We start from the raw sequence: 15,158 nt of genomic DNA, 5'->3' as shown, positions 1-15,158 counted from the left end.
GCCCGATAAGGGCCTTGATACCACGACCCTAAGATCATGACCTGAAGAGAAATCAAGAGTCAGAGGCTTAACCAATTGAACCACCCAGGCGCCCTGATGTTTGATGAAAGTTAATGGTGGATAGGAGAAGCAGTGTTCATAGAATAGGCAATGGAAACAATAGTTCTCAATTATTTACCGTACAGCTCCTGGGATCTCTTTACCCTCCCACCCCCAGAGGCCTGTACCCATCAGGGAGGGAGACGGTAAAATTAGGACTCTACCAGGAAGTAAAGGTTGCAGGAAGGGTGGGGGTTACAATGACAAAGTCAAGAAAGAAGTGAGATTCAGGAGCTGTAGAAAGAGTAGAAAGGCAAGGACCATGGGCCCCAGTGGCACCTGAACTAATTTTTTCAGCCTGACTTTAAACATTTCCGTATTCCCTATGTCTCAGAGACAGACCACTAAGTAATTATCAACTGTATTTATTAGACATTTATACTTTGAGTTTTCCATTTCCAACTATTTCTTTCATTAATTTTTGCCAAAGAAATAGAAGCCATCCATTGTCAGCTTTCTTTGTCTTCAAAGTTCATCAGTGCCTGCACTGTAAAGAGACGGGGCTGTGAGGCTACAAAGCTAAGAATATTCAGGACATACAAATGTTTAAAGACTCTGCTTTTCTGGGTTCTAGGCTCCCACACAAATCTTTATGAACCTTTACTTTCATTAAGCCCTATGAGGCAGTACTCTCTGCCATAGATGAATTAACCCAGATTAAAGAAGCTACCTTGCTCCTTTTCCTCTCTTTCACCCTGTTTCTACCCAGAGAACAAGTGGGAAGGCAGGACTGAGGACAACTGGAAAGAACAGGATTAACCTTAGGCAACATTATGAAGCAGGCAAAGCCTGTCTGTGACATCCTGCTCTAAATTTCATGTTTCACCGTTACAAATTCCTCTGATTGCCCTCCTGTGCCTGCCACACACACATTCCTCTTCCCTCATTGTTATTTTTACATTAAGCTGACAATTAGGTATGAGAAAGACAACACTAATCCCTATTAAATTATAAAAAATGGCCCCTAACTTTTCCAGTTTTTGTATTTTTAGAGGGAGAATTTATTAACGTCAATTCATCTCTCAGTGGTGAAATTTCAAAGGAGCAATTTAGGGGAAATAATTTTGAGCAAGTAGTTTTCCACTTAAATTAACTCTACTATTTAAATAATGTACATACTTCTGTCTAGGCTGACACTAGAAGGGTCTGAAAGGAAGAAAAGCCTACAATTCATAAACCTCTTTGGGGGCCTGGAAGCAGTGGGCACTTGTGAGCTCTCTGCTCACTGTCTGATCCCCGTTGCTATCCAAGTTGAGGGTAAGGCCCTACTGCTCAGGTCTGAAGTATGCCCTTCAGAGAGCAGAAACAGGTCCAAAAGGGAGAGCACTGCACAAACCGAGCAAGAGCCCACCTTATACTAACACCCAACACCTGCAAGTGGACACTAGTTCCTCTTGGGAAACAAGCTCGGACCTCATAGGATTTAGGTTTTCCCTACTGGAGAAGCAAGCTGTCAGTTTCTCTCTAGATTATAAGAAATCAGGACATAAGAATGTGACATACCAAACCAAGGAATTGCCTTTTTAAGTGCGAGGTGGAAATTCAGAAGCTGAAATGCCCAAATAGTGGACACTCTCCTCCTTCTCCCCAGTTATATATGCTAGTCCAATATGTTACTCCAATGTACTTAACCCCTGGTCCCCATGACTGCCCTGAATCCATACCTGCAAACTGCTGCAACCGCTTACGCTCCTCTAGGTTATACTGAAGTTTTTCTAGCAATTCAAAATATCGGAAGAGTGAATCTCTAGGCCAAACGACACAGTCATCCTGATCCATTTCCATTAGCCCAGGCAGATTCTGGTGCACATGAGTCTCCCAGTCCAACTGACCTGGAGGGAGGAATGCTTCTTAAAAACATGTCTAGATCTGTGGAAGTTGGATAAGAGCTAATAGATCCTATCATGTGGGAAGGAAAAGCAGGGATGCAAGAGTAAACAGGAATCAGGGAGGGGAAAGGGAACATCACCGAGAGACAACTTTTTACAGTAAGCAAAGACAGCCATGGCCACACTTAACCAAAGTGAAGCAGAAGTACAGGGGAAATGAAAGAAAGCACAAAGCAAGCAATTAAGACCAGAAAATCAGACTGGTGGAGAAAACTGGGAAGTAGATATGGTGGGAGAGCTCCTATTAAGATTGGGATGTCTCCTGGAGGAGTCTGAATTCAAATGAAAGAAACTGCTTACCAATGGAGTCTAAATATCTGGACTCAGAAGAAGAGGAATAGGAGGAAGATGAAGATGAGGAGGAAGAAGAGTAAGAGGAAGAGGAGGAGGAAGATGAGGACTTTTTCGTTTTTGACAAGGAATCTTTTATTTTCGGTGCAGATGTTCTTGAACCCTCTTCATCAGCACTGTGTTTAGACTCTTCTTCAAAAGCTTTTGATAAGTCCAAAGATTTTCTTTGTTGGCTGGCATCTCTATAAGTGAAAGGAGATATTTTATTCCTTCAAATACATTTATGAGATATGGCTAGTTCTTTCATTATGCCGGCCCTGGCCCTTGCCATCCCCTGAAGCTGGGACTTAAGGTCATGAGGGCCAAACTGCTCCCAAAATTTGAGCTTTTAAGCACTTCCAACTTCAACGATCCTGTGTGGTATATCCCTGTTAGTGCCCCTCACTACATAGCTTCTGTGTTCCATTTTACTCAGGCCCTGCTTTCCACACTCCACCTTATTTTGCTAAGTTTTAGCTCCTCGCTCCGTAGCTCTATGCCTGTTACACCACAACTATAGTTTGCCCCCTCAGTTCTATATCTTGAGGGGCCCTGAGGCTCAGCTCTTACCTTTTTATCTTCCCCATCTACAGTCATTCCTTTGGTGATCTCTTCTCCTGAGTTTAAATGTCTTCCAAATGCAAATTTAAACCTCTAGTCCAGATTTCACTCCTCAATCCAGACTTGGATATACAACTTTTACTCACATATCATCACCAGCTGAATGTCTAATAGACATCTCAAATTCAACCCAAACTGAACTCTTTGCCCATCAAACCTCTTCCACTCCCAGCCTTCCCCATCTCAGCTAATCCATCCTTCCAGCTACTCTGGCCAAAACTTTGGAGTCATTCTCAACTCTTTTCTTATATTCCATCCAATCAACCAAGAAATCCTATTGATTCTACCTTAAAAATACATCTTTTCTCACTGGTACCACTGTTGTCTGAGCCATCATCACCTCTTGCCTGGATAGCTTTAGCCTTCTAACTCGTCTCTCTGCTTCTTCCCTTGTTCTTCTACAGTGCATCAACCGCAACCAGAGAAATCCTTCTTCAATGTAAGTCACTTCATGTCACTGCTCTACTCTGCTGCTCTCCATTTCACTCAGAGTGAAAGCCTAAGTCTCTATGATGGCCCTCATAGCCCTACAGGATGAGGTCCCCATTATCTCTCTGACCTCATCTTCTATCACTCTCCCCCACTGGTCACCCTGCTCTAGTCACAGTGGTTTCTTTGATGTTTTTCAAGCACATCAGCTGTTCCCTCTGCCTATGACAGTCTTCCCATAGAAAGCCACACAGTAATCCCCTCCCCTCCTCTAAGTCTTTGTTCAAATGTTACCTTTTCAATGAGGCCATCCTGACTACCTTGTTTAAAATTATAACCCATCTGCAATCCCCACCCTGTATTACAATCCCTTTTCACCTATTCTATTTTTTATTTTTTCATAATGCTTATCATATGCTAATATATTAATTTACTCATTTTATATATTCATTGTTTATTGTCTCTTTCCCCTTGCCAGTATATAATCTCCATGAGAACAGGCATTATTGCCTATTTTGTTCACTGCCACAGTCCAAGCACCTAATGAGTATTCAATATTTATTTCTTGGGGTGCCTGACTGGCTCAGTCAGTAGAGCATGTGACTCGAACTTGGGATAATGAGTTCAAGCCCCATGTTGGGTGTAGAGTTTACTTAATAAAAAAAAGTTTATATAAATAATAATAATTATTTTTTTAAGTAGGCTCCATGCTCAATGTGGGGTTTGAACTCATGACCCCAAGATCAAGAGTCACACATTCTACCAACTGAGCCAGCCTGGTGCCCCCAAAATAATTATTTCTTGAATGGATGAATGAGTTTCTTGTTTCTCCTTCTGCTCACTTGTCCGGTGCTGAATACTCAGGGTCTAGAATAACATCTGTCTCATAGAAGGTACTTGTATCTACTGGGTATTTACCCCAAAGATACAAAAGTAGGGATCCGAAAGGGTACGTGCACCCCGATGTTTATAGCAGCAATGTCCACAATAGCCAAACTATGGAAAGAGCCAAGATGTCCATCGACAGATGAATGGATAAAGAAGATGTGGTATATATATACAATGGAATATTATGCAGCCATCAAAAGGAATGAGATCTTGCCATTTGCAACGACGTGGATGGAACTGGAGGGTATTATGTTGAGCGAAATAAGTCAAACAGAGAAAGACATGTATCATATGACCTCACTGATATGAGGAATTCTTTTTTTTTTTTTAAGATTTTATTTATTTATTTGAGAGAGAATGAGATAGAGAAAGAGAGCATGAGAGGGGGGAGGGTAAGAGGAAGAAGCAGACTCCCTGCCGAGCAGGGAGCCCGATGCGGGACTCGATCCCGGGACTCCAGGATCATGACCTGAGCCGAAGGCAGTCGCTTAACCAACTGAGCCACCCAGGCACCCCAATATGAGGAATTCTTAATTGCAGGAAACAAACTGAGGATTGCTGGAGTGGGGGGTGGGGTGGGAGGGATGGGGTGACTGGGTGATAGACACTGGGGAGGGTATGTGCTCTGGTAAGCGCTGTGAATTGTGCAAGACTGTTGAATCTCAGATCTGTACCTCTGAAACAAATAATGCAATATATGTTAAGAAAAAAAAAAGAAGAAGAAGAAGAAGGTAGTGGGAGGGGAAGAATGAAGGGGGGGAAATCGGAGGGGTAGACGAACCATGAGAGACGATGGACTCTGGGAAACACACTGAGGGTTCTAGAGGGGAGGGGGGTGAGAGGATGGGTTAACCTGGTGATGGGTATTGAGAAGGGCACATTCTGCATGGAGCACTGGGTGTTACGCACAAACAATGAATCATGAAACACTACATCTAAAACTAATGATGTAATGTATGGGGATTAACATAAGAATAAAAAAAATTAAAAAAAAAAAAAAAGAAGGTACTTGTATCAATTTCCTATGGCTGCTGTAATAAATTACCAAAAACTTGGTAGCTTAAAATAACAGAAACTTATTCTCTCACAATTCTGGAAGACAGAAGTCTGAAATCAAGGTGTCAGCAGGGCCATACTCTCTCTGGAAGCTCTAGGGGAGAAGGTTCCTTGCTTCCTCTAGCTTCTGGCAGTTGCCTAGCATTCATTGGCTTCCAGTTGCATCACTCCAATTCTCCAATTTCTATGTCCATCTTCACATCTTCTCCTCTTCAAGGTCTAGGTCTTCTCTTCTGCCTTTTATAAGGGCCTTTGTCACTGCATTTAGGGCTTACCTGGATAATCCAGGGTGATTGCATCTCAAGATCCTTAACTTAATTGCATCTGCAAATACCCTTTTACCAAATAAAGTCATGTTCACAGGTTCCAGGGGGTTAGGACATGGATATTTCTTTTAGGGGGCCACCACTCAACCTACTACAATAAATAGTTATTGAATAAATGGATTATCTCTCAAAGTCAATCTTCATCTTTAGTTTTCCACCCTCTCCTCGTTCACGTTTGTCTATCCCGGTTCACATTTACACTCCTAACCTGGCATCCACTTTGCTTAGGCTTGACCTCATTGCTTCAGGGGACAGGTTTTGTCTCCTGTAAAGCAAAAAACACAGAAGAGTGAAGAGAGTTATACTGATGCAGGAGCGTGGTAAGGAAAAAAGAATTCAGATCATAAAATGAAGAAAACTAAGGAGAACACATTGTAGTAAGAAGGTGAAAAAGAGTGGGCAAGTCCCAAAAACGGATAAAGAATCAGGCAATATTCTAGAGCTGGCGAATTCTCTCTCTTTTTTAAAAAAGATTTTATTTATTTGATGGAGAGAGAGAGAGAGAGCACAAGCAGAGGAAGCTGCAGACAGAGAGAAAGGGAGAAGTGGGCTCCCCGCTTAGCAGGAGCCCGATGTGGAACTCAATTCCAGGACCCTGGGATCATGACATGAGCCTAAGGCAGATGCCCAACCAACTGAGCCACCCAGGCACCCCTAGAGCTGGAGAATTCTAAACCTGGGGCAAATCTTCTGTGGAAAGGAAGGGAAAAACGGGGTCAAGGCTAAGGAGTAGAAAAAGGGAACGAGGAACTAGAGTTTGAAAATGGGGCAGCAGACCTCTGGATAATCTGCCGCTTGAATATGTCGGCTTTGTGCTGAACCTCCAGATGTGTCATCTCCTCATTCAGCTCATTCCTGATATTCTGGAAATTAGTAACTGCCCCGAAGGGCCATTAGGAGTTGGGATATGGTGGTAAATAGACCTGGGGAGAGGGCTTGGGTGAGGCGAAACCAAGTGAAATATCCATTCCAGGCCCCAAGACTTCTTGCTACCTCAGGTTCTCTCAATACATAATTTACCAATCCTAACTTTCACCCTAATTTCTTCCCCGCTACCCCTCACAACCAAGTTTTCCCTCTTCTGTGCTTACCCATCATAGCTACTATAATGTTTCGAAAGATAATGGAACCAAGTAACAACCAAAGGATGACATAGATGCTGCTGAAGGCACGGCTGACTTCGGGCACCTTCCAGGTATCCTGAAGCAGTGCGTACCAATGGTCCATGGTGAAGAGGATGAACACTGTCACTAGGGAATTCAGCAGGTCCCTAGAGAAAAAGGACGTGTGGGTACAGACAGAACAGAGATCTAAATCTCTCAGAAACGTATTGTTTTACTCTTAAAACAACATAAGAACATTTCTTTGTAGTTTGCTCTGACTTTGGCTTCTTTCTATCAATTTTTGAGCTAAGCTTTCTTCAGTTTGCAGTTGTTTTATTAGGTTTTCCTTTATCATGAATAATCAATGAATATCTCTCACTATTCCATTAGCGCCTGGAACATAGTAAGTGCTCAATAAATAGGTACTGGCTGAATTTTTAAAAATTGAATGAATCACCAACTGCATATCTTTTTTTGTAAGTTCATTCTTCACTGTTCTATGGACTTCACCGAACAGGTGGTTACACATGCACACAAATATTTAGGACTCTCCTAACTCAATACTCTTACAAAGCTACCTGTTAGTCTGTTAGTCTGAGACCTAAGAGGTGCTGACAAGATTGGATTCCAATCTTCTGTTCGGTGTGTAACCCCCACACCTAGACTTTGGGGTAGAACCAGTGACCTGTTTGAGAGTCATAGTAGCATGTGTTGATCACTTACACTGTGTCAAAATCTGTGCTAAGTGCAAAAATGCATTACTTTAATTCCTACACTCTTATGAGGTAGTGCAACTATTATTTCCATTTTTCAAAAGAGGTAACTGAGGCATAGAAACCAGAGCTTAATCACTGGAGTATACTGCTATCTAAAAATGGTTGAGGAGGGGATGTTTAAATTTCAAAACCCAGAGCAAACCTGGAACTAGCCACCCTATCCTCAAAATCAGAGCTAATACTACTATTCCTTTGCTTTCTCTTATTTTCTCCCTATTGTGTTCTATTCCAGTTTCTCACAATAGACTATACTTTCTGTATTACTTACTTTGGACTAGCTTCCCAGTTTCTTGCCCAAACCCTCTCCCCCCACCCACGATTCTCCCAGTCCTGCCTACGAGAAGAACATGTGGTACTTCAGGTCCTGGCGAGTTGAACGGGTGAAATCCTCAAAGAAGTAGACACCAGTCACAGCAAAAATGTAGAAGAAGATGAGCAGCAACATCAAGAGGAAGGTCATGCTCTAGAGGCCATGACCTCAAGTCAGAGCTGGGCCAGACTAGGCTGATTCCACCTACAGCAGAGTCAAGCCCACCCTGGCAATCACTCACCAAAACCCTCACTTCCACTCCCGAGTCCAGTTATCTCTAGACCACAGCAGCTTTCCCCAGCCCTTTCTCATCCAATGACATTTCGTAGGGTCCCTTGTTGACCTCTTTGACCCACCCAGACTTGTTTTATGTTAAATTCCAATGTTTATCCACCCTGCCCAGTTAGTTTAGCTGCAACAGTCAAATCACCTTGAGAGCCCTCACCAGGGCCAAAATAATGACTCGAATTTGACGGAATCGTGCAAAGAGTTTGAGAGATCTTAGCACCCGGCAGATCCTCAGCAACTGGAGCCACACAGACTGGCCTGTTACCCCTACCAGCACCACAACCTCAGGAAGCAGGGACTGTGGGAAACACATAGATTATGAGTAAAATGTACCCAAAGTACCCTTGCACAATTACCCCTTTCTTTATCTCATCTTCTTCATAGTTCATTGGGCATTATCTCTTGAACAGCATTCTCTGAGGACTGTTTCCAATTGAGCCTTCCTCTACTAAATTACTTAAACTCTGCACTTCAGTTTGCTCCAACATAAAAAGGGGATAAGCACAGTACTTATCTCATTGGGTTGTTGTGGAGCTCAAATGAGAAAATACTCGTAAAACACTTAGAACAGTGCCTGGCACTTAGTAAGTGCTTAGTAACTGGTAGATGTTCTTGTTGGGGCTAATGTTGTGGTTAGATTCTGTCTTGCTCCTAATACCAACAACTCCTGAAATGACTGACTTCAGTTTAGAAAAAAAAAAAAATCAAAATAATGATGTTCTTCTTGTGATCTAATTAACTTTTCCTGTCATTTTGATTCACCTAGGCTCATTCCTCAACCCACTAAACTAATCCTCAGGATATCTATCTTACCGATACGGTGACAACAAAGTCAAAGACATTCCAGGCATTCTTCCAGAAGAGGAAAAAGCTGGATATCCACATAAGAAGGATCTCCAAGATGAAAATAAGCAAGATGAACCAAGCTGCCACCTCCAGAGTCAGCTTGAGTGACCACAATTTGGTGTTTGAGGATTCAAGCAATTCTGTGAGAGTAGAGCGAAGGATGAATAAAGGTTAAGGAATTGGGAAGTTGAATGATATAGAATTATCAGAAACTATTATAAACCACAGTTGTGCCCACTGCTATTCCATTTTTCTTTGTTTCTTTTCTTAACATTGATATTTTTTTCAACCTGTGAAATACAGGGGAGGACAGAATTGACCATCTTCTTTTTTTTTTTGTAGCAGACAGCATTGGTGGTAGTAAAGAGAGCAATCCTTTGGTGACTGTGTGACCCCAGAGTGGGAAGGCAGTGACTTGCAGCTGTTAGACACATTGATACCAGCAGGAGATGAGTTGTAGCTATTTTTCATGGTCAAGTCTTTCTTTTTTTTTTTTTAATTTTTATTTATTTGACAGAGAGACATGAGCCTGGGTGGCTCAGTCCTCACTGCCTTCAGCTCAGGTCATGATCCCAGGGTCCTGGGATCGAGCCCCGCATCAGGCTCCCTGCTCCACGGGAAGCCTGCTTCTCCCTCTCCCACTCCCCCTGCTTGTGTTCCTTCTCTTGCTGTCTCTCTGTCAAATAAATAAAAATTAAAAAAAAAAAAGAAAGAATTGACCATGAAAAAATAGCTACAACTCATCTCCTGCTGGTATCAATGTGTCTAACAGCTGCAAGTCACTGCCTTCCCACTCTGGGGTCACACAGTCACCAAGGGATTGCTCTCTTTACTACCACCAATGCTGTCTGCTACAAAAAAAAAAAAAAAAAAGCAGCAGCAGCAGCAGCAATGGGCCTTAAGAATAGAATGAAAATGTAGGGCCATGATATGTAAAGTGCTTGATAAGGGAAGTAGGAACAAGAAGCCAGATTCATGAAACATACTGAGTTATAATAAGAAATTATTTGGTTCTTGGGATGCCTGCATGGCTCAGTGAGTTAAGCATCTGCCTTAGGCTCAGGTCATGATCTCAGGGTCCTGGGATGGAGTCCCACATCGGGCTCCCTGCTCAGCGGGGAGCCTGTTTCTCCCTCTCCTGCCTGCCACTCTCCCTGCTTGTGCTCTCTTTCTCTCTCTCTGGCAAATAATTAAATAAAATCTTTAAAAAAAAATTATTTGGTTCTTTATTTGTTAGTTTTAAAAAATTTCCCATTCTTCTCTAAAACTGATTTTGTCCTGCAAACAAATTAAATCCTATACATTCTCCCTAAAATCCTATTATCTGCTAACTGCTATTCCTCAACTTATTGCCTTCATCTTTCAACCCTCTTCATTTCTTTTATGCATTTAATGGATGTATACCACGCTGTAGGAAAAAAAAAAAAACTGAAATCAAAATAGGCTTAAAAGCTAAATAATAATTTAATAGTTTCCCTTTGAAACAGAACAATCTGAGAGCCTCCAAATGCACTATGACTGATATCCCTGGCAGTTAATGGAGATTAGAAGAACATATTCAATCACTCTGAACAACACGAACTGCTGTCAATTTTGACACTTAAACAGTTTGAAATTGTAACTGTTTTTTGGCTGGTTATATCCATAATATTAAATTTAAAAATATATACAAAAAATAAAAAAATAAAAACATATAATACATAAAATATATTTGATCCCCACACCAAACACATATAATGTCATTTAAAAATTCATTTGTGCACAAATCATATATTTTTTTAAACAAATGATGAGAGAGAAAAAAAAGAAGATTTGGCTCATTATATCCACAATGAAGTAAGGAACACCAATGCTATATAAAGTTTTTGATCAGATGAATGCAATTTATAGAATCTGATGAAGTTCATCTTGAGATAAACTTGCAGAATTATTCATATATAGCACATCAAGATATCTCTAGAACCTCAAAATCAATGTAAAAAATTATAATGACGTTATACATGATTTTTTTTTGTTGTTGGAAATAAGGACTATTCACACTTGCAATGTGTTATTTTCAGAAAATGGATTGCAAATGAGTCAAATCTTTCTTTTCTCCCTCTCATCATTTGGAAACAAAATGTGAAAATTATAAAAATAAGCCAAATTGATGTTTAAAATGAAAAGTAGAATTACCGATATCATTGTGAAAGTAGATTTTTTTCTTTTTTATACCCTAACACGTAATTAAATTTCCACCTACACCTTAATATATAATATGTACTTAACATATACTACATAATGTTGTAAACCTGAAATTAATGTTATATGTCAATTATATCTCAATTTTTAAAAAAGAACAAAAACTTAAATTAAAAAACATATAATACATAAAATAAATATATTTGATCCCTGAGCCAAACAATATATTAAAGGCCTTTAAAAATTCATTTATGAGCAAATCATATGTTTACTTTAAAAACAGCATGAATCACTTACAAAATGGCAAAAGTAAAAATGTGCTAAAAATTATATTATACACATTAAAATAAAATATTTAATAATATGCTAGTCTAAAATATTACTTCTACTTCAACTTGCTTCTTTATACCATATAAAACTAATGGAATGATTAAACTCCTAAGGAGGTTTTCAAGTTTATAGCTGTATTACTGGGAAACAAAATCACAAGACCAAAAAGATCGGGGATGGGGCGCCTGGGTGGCTCAGTTGGTTAAACGTCTGACTCTTGATTTCGGCTCAGGTTATGATCTCAGGGTCATGAAAAGGAGCCCCGTGTTAGGCCCTGGGCTGGGCTTGGAGCCTGCTTAAGATTCTCTCTCCTCTCTCCCTCTGCCGGCCGGCAACCCCCCCACCCCCACCGCCCCGCCACTGGGTATGTGTACACTCTTTAAAAGAAAAAAAAAAATTAGGGAGCTTTGATCTAGAGAACTGTTTGTTAATTACTATTTTTTTCCCCTATCTGTAACAACATTCTCTATGATCTGGAAAATTGTTTTTTTAAAAGCCTAAACAGTCTTAATATTTATCACATGAGTTAGTCTGTTCAAAGAAATCTGTTAGTCACAAATTCTTTGCCTTTGCAAAATCCCTCCTGCCTTTCTACCATGAGAGTGTACTTAATAAGATACAATTTTGCTGAACTTGCCAGATAATTTCCATTCAAGCAATCCACCTATTCTGTGGCACAGTGATCATGTTTCATATTCAACTGTTTTACCAACTAGAATGGTTAGTGCTATTCTATTTTGATTTGTCCATTAGATCCAGGAAATCCTGTATATTTATTGCTGTTTACTTTATTCCAAGGCTTAAGACTATACCCTTAACACCACAAGGCAAATACATGCCAGTTATCATACAAGAAATAGGAAATGTGGGTGACTTAGCTCAAAATCCTCACCACAATGGGGAGAAAATAAAATACTTCAAGGCATAGGGGTACCTGGGTACCTCAGCTGGTTAAGCATCTGACTCTCGATCAGGTCATGATCTCAGGGTTGTGAGATCAAGCCCTGCACTGAGCTGCAAGTTGGGCTCCACGCTGGGTGTGAGCCTACTTAAGATTTTCTCTCTCTTCCTCTCCCTCTGCCTCTCCCGTCTATACATGTGTGCACACTCTCTCTCTCTCTAAAAAAAAAAAAATACCTCAAAGTATATAGTATACTGTAGTGGGTTAGTGATATCAAGAATTGTTGTATATTTAAATATCTTTGACCTGATTGCATTAAAAGACTATTATAAAGTAGGAAAATTCCCCGAAACAATGAGGATGAAACAAGGAAGTCCTTTTCATCATTTCGGAGCAGTTTGTTTGAGATGATAATCAAATGAGCTCATTGATTTTCCAGATTTTTTTGCTTTTAATACATTTCATATAATTTAGGACTGATTTTAGAATCATTTACTCTTTAAGTCATTTTTTGGCTCATCTAATATTTTAGTTGTATCTAGCTTTATATACTTTGTGAGCTTTCTTATTGTACTCAATATTTAACATACTTGTAAAAAATGTAAGTGTTGCATCACTCACCAATAGGCACCAATATCTCTAATACAAAAGGCTAATTTAAACAACTATTAAACTAAGCTGACACAAGAAATATAACTGGTCTTTACATCTTTGGTTTCCCATGAGTCTATTACACTATAAGTGTCTAGACTACTTTATATCTACCACTCTCTTGAGAGCCCTCCATATATTTCCATGTCTTAGCAGTTGCACAAATCTTACTATGGGGGACTTAATATAATTGTCCCTATCACAATTCAAGTAACAGTCAAAAATTAAAAAATGATCAATTTATAGGAAAAATGACCCATAGCCACTTCCTCTTCCATTCAATGTCAGTTCTCACCTATTTCAACCATCAGTACAATTGTATTCAAAAAGATGAGAAAGATGATGAAGTTTGTGAAGAGAGGACCTGTTTTCTCTTAAGGAAACATACGGAGTGGAATTCTTTCTAATACAGGTGAAATAATAAGGGCAAGAATAGAACCAGTGAGGATCAGAAGAAAATGGAGTTTGGAAATGGGAAATAAGTCTTCAGGCAGATGATGAGGCAAGAGAGACAGTAAAGGCATGGGATAAAAATGAGGGGCACGAAAGGATACACTCAAGGACCCATCCAGCCCACAAGGAAAGAGGTGGCCTCTGACTGCAGCGCACTCGAAGCCTGCTCATCAGCCTCCGGCCACATGTAATTCGTTCTACATGTCGAGGCTTTATGGAGAAGCGCACAAGCTGGTGTTGATCTCCCAACATAACCTTCTTCTGACCGGAAGGATCTACACCAAAAATTAAAAGGGGACAGTGGATAAATATAAAGAGAAATCTCTGGGGGATAGGAAGAACAGGCAGGACCAGGGCAGGGATACTGGTTACATAATGGGTCCCCTAGTGCAGAGGCTTGCCTTGCTCTTTCTCACAGCAGTTAACATTAGTTTGGAATAAGAGCTAATATATCACTTATGACCAACACTGTCCACGCCTAAGAATAAAGGCCGCAGGTTCAATCCTCAAAGTTTTCAGTGTCTTTCGTAGAAACTTCCAAGTCAGCCAGGGCTAGTAGTTATCCTAAGCCTAAAAGTGAGGGGCATGGGTTCCATCTCCTGGGTTCAAAGAGCTTTATTTTGATTTATCAAGTTTGATATCATTTACAAACTAGCAACCAAGCCAATCTTCCCTGAATTTTTCACCCTTAAAATAGTGTCTCTGCTTTCTACTCTTCGGCGGGTGTGGTGAGGAGTCTTAAATTTATGCTAGTTAAGAAACAGGCTGCTGACCAACTATCTCTCGGATAGTGTGTCGTGGCACAGCTTGGCTCAAGCCTTGCAGATGCTCGATGAGAGAGAAAGTATCAATGAGACGTGAACGAATGGCATCAGCTCGGGGCAGTTGCACGTGTCCTCTTGGGTGTTTGGTGGCCATGTCTGTTAAAATAATGGAAAAACCAAGTTATCATTTCATTCTTGGAGAGGCACCAAAGATTAGAGGTTTATTTCCCCTTCTCCCACCCTCTTTGCCCTTAAAGAAGTCAAACACATTGTACCAAGACTCAAAGTTTTTTGAAACAAAAGGAGCTAAGAGTCGTAAGAGACACTGCGCAGTAGACTAAGTGGCCAGGCACCTTCACTTGTGTGACAGCGTTTCTAAATCAAAGTAGCAGCCACAGGGCAGGAGTCCCGGGGCTGGACAAAGAGGAAATCGGAGCAGCACCTGGACCTGAGGTAACTGGGCAGTGCAATGAGGAGGGGCAGTGGGAGGACTTAGGGCTGCCTCCGAAAGACAAACCAAGAGGAATTGGACTAACTGCAGCAGCCTGACATTTGGAAAACGTGTCCCGTCCCAACTCTGTCCCTCGGCTGCAGGCTCCACCTCTCAATTCCCGCTTCTGGGCCTCACCTCAGCCGAGGCTCTCTTCCGCCCACTCAGCCCTGACTTCACGTCTCCGCCTCCGGCTCTGGCGCCCCCAGAACTCAGCTCTCCCTACGAAAGATGAGCTCAGGGTCGGCTCCCAGCTCCGCGGCGCCCCACTTCTAGCTCGGCCCCGCCCCACTCCACCACACTTGCTCCCTGGCTTCCGGCTCGCCGGCGGGCCCAGCCCCAGCCCCAGCCCCCGGTCCAGGACTCCTCCCAGCCCGGCTCTCCCCGGCGCCCGCCGCCTCGGCCCCGCCCTGCTCTCCGGCCACTC

At 41.4% G+C, this 15,158-nt stretch overlaps 1 protein-coding gene across 1 annotated transcript; it reads right to left on the bottom strand.

The window, feature by feature from the left end:
* Positions 1 to 548: 548 nt before the first annotated feature.
* On the bottom strand, positions 549 to 15,057 carry CATSPER2 (cation channel sperm associated 2). The gene is made up of 13 exons (XM_064571739.1): positions 14,870 to 15,057; positions 14,251 to 14,397; positions 13,579 to 13,752; positions 13,320 to 13,388; positions 8,929 to 9,101; positions 8,258 to 8,413; positions 7,856 to 7,980; positions 6,730 to 6,908; positions 6,416 to 6,515; positions 5,847 to 5,903; positions 2,289 to 2,521; positions 1,764 to 1,931; positions 549 to 586 (listed from the first exon to the last, which is right to left on the bottom strand). Exons 2-13 carry the CDS (start codon positions 14,393 to 14,395, stop codon positions 549 to 551), a joined length of 1,617 nt encoding a protein of 538 aa, XP_064427809.1. The 5' UTR covers positions 14,396 to 14,397; positions 14,870 to 15,057.
* Between the last annotated feature and the right edge of the window lie 101 nt (positions 15,058 to 15,158).

The sequence above is a fragment of the Mirounga angustirostris genome, unplaced genomic scaffold (genome assembly GCF_029215605.1).
Source record: "Mirounga angustirostris isolate CCGP_5_RB_7025 unplaced genomic scaffold, mMirAng1.0.hap1 SCAF_9, whole genome shotgun sequence".
In the NCBI taxonomy this organism is placed as follows: Eukaryota; Metazoa; Chordata; class Mammalia; order Carnivora; family Phocidae; genus Mirounga; species Mirounga angustirostris.
Note: the sequence above shows the minus strand (reverse complement) of the source record. Positions and strands in the feature narration are given on the sequence as shown.

Coding starts and splice junctions, on each gene's coding strand:
- CATSPER2 (XM_064571739.1), bottom strand. CDS start 14,395: ATGGCCACCAAACACCCAAGAGGACACGTGCAACTGCCCCGAGCTGAT. Junction 9,102..13,319: donor TGTACTGATGGTTGAAATAG/GTGAGAACTGAC, acceptor CTACTCTCACAG/AATTGCTTGAATCCTCAAAC. Junction 8,414..8,928: donor ACTTTGTTGTCACCGTATCG/GTAAGATAGATA, acceptor TGTTTCCCACAG/TCCCTGCTTCCTGAGGTTGT.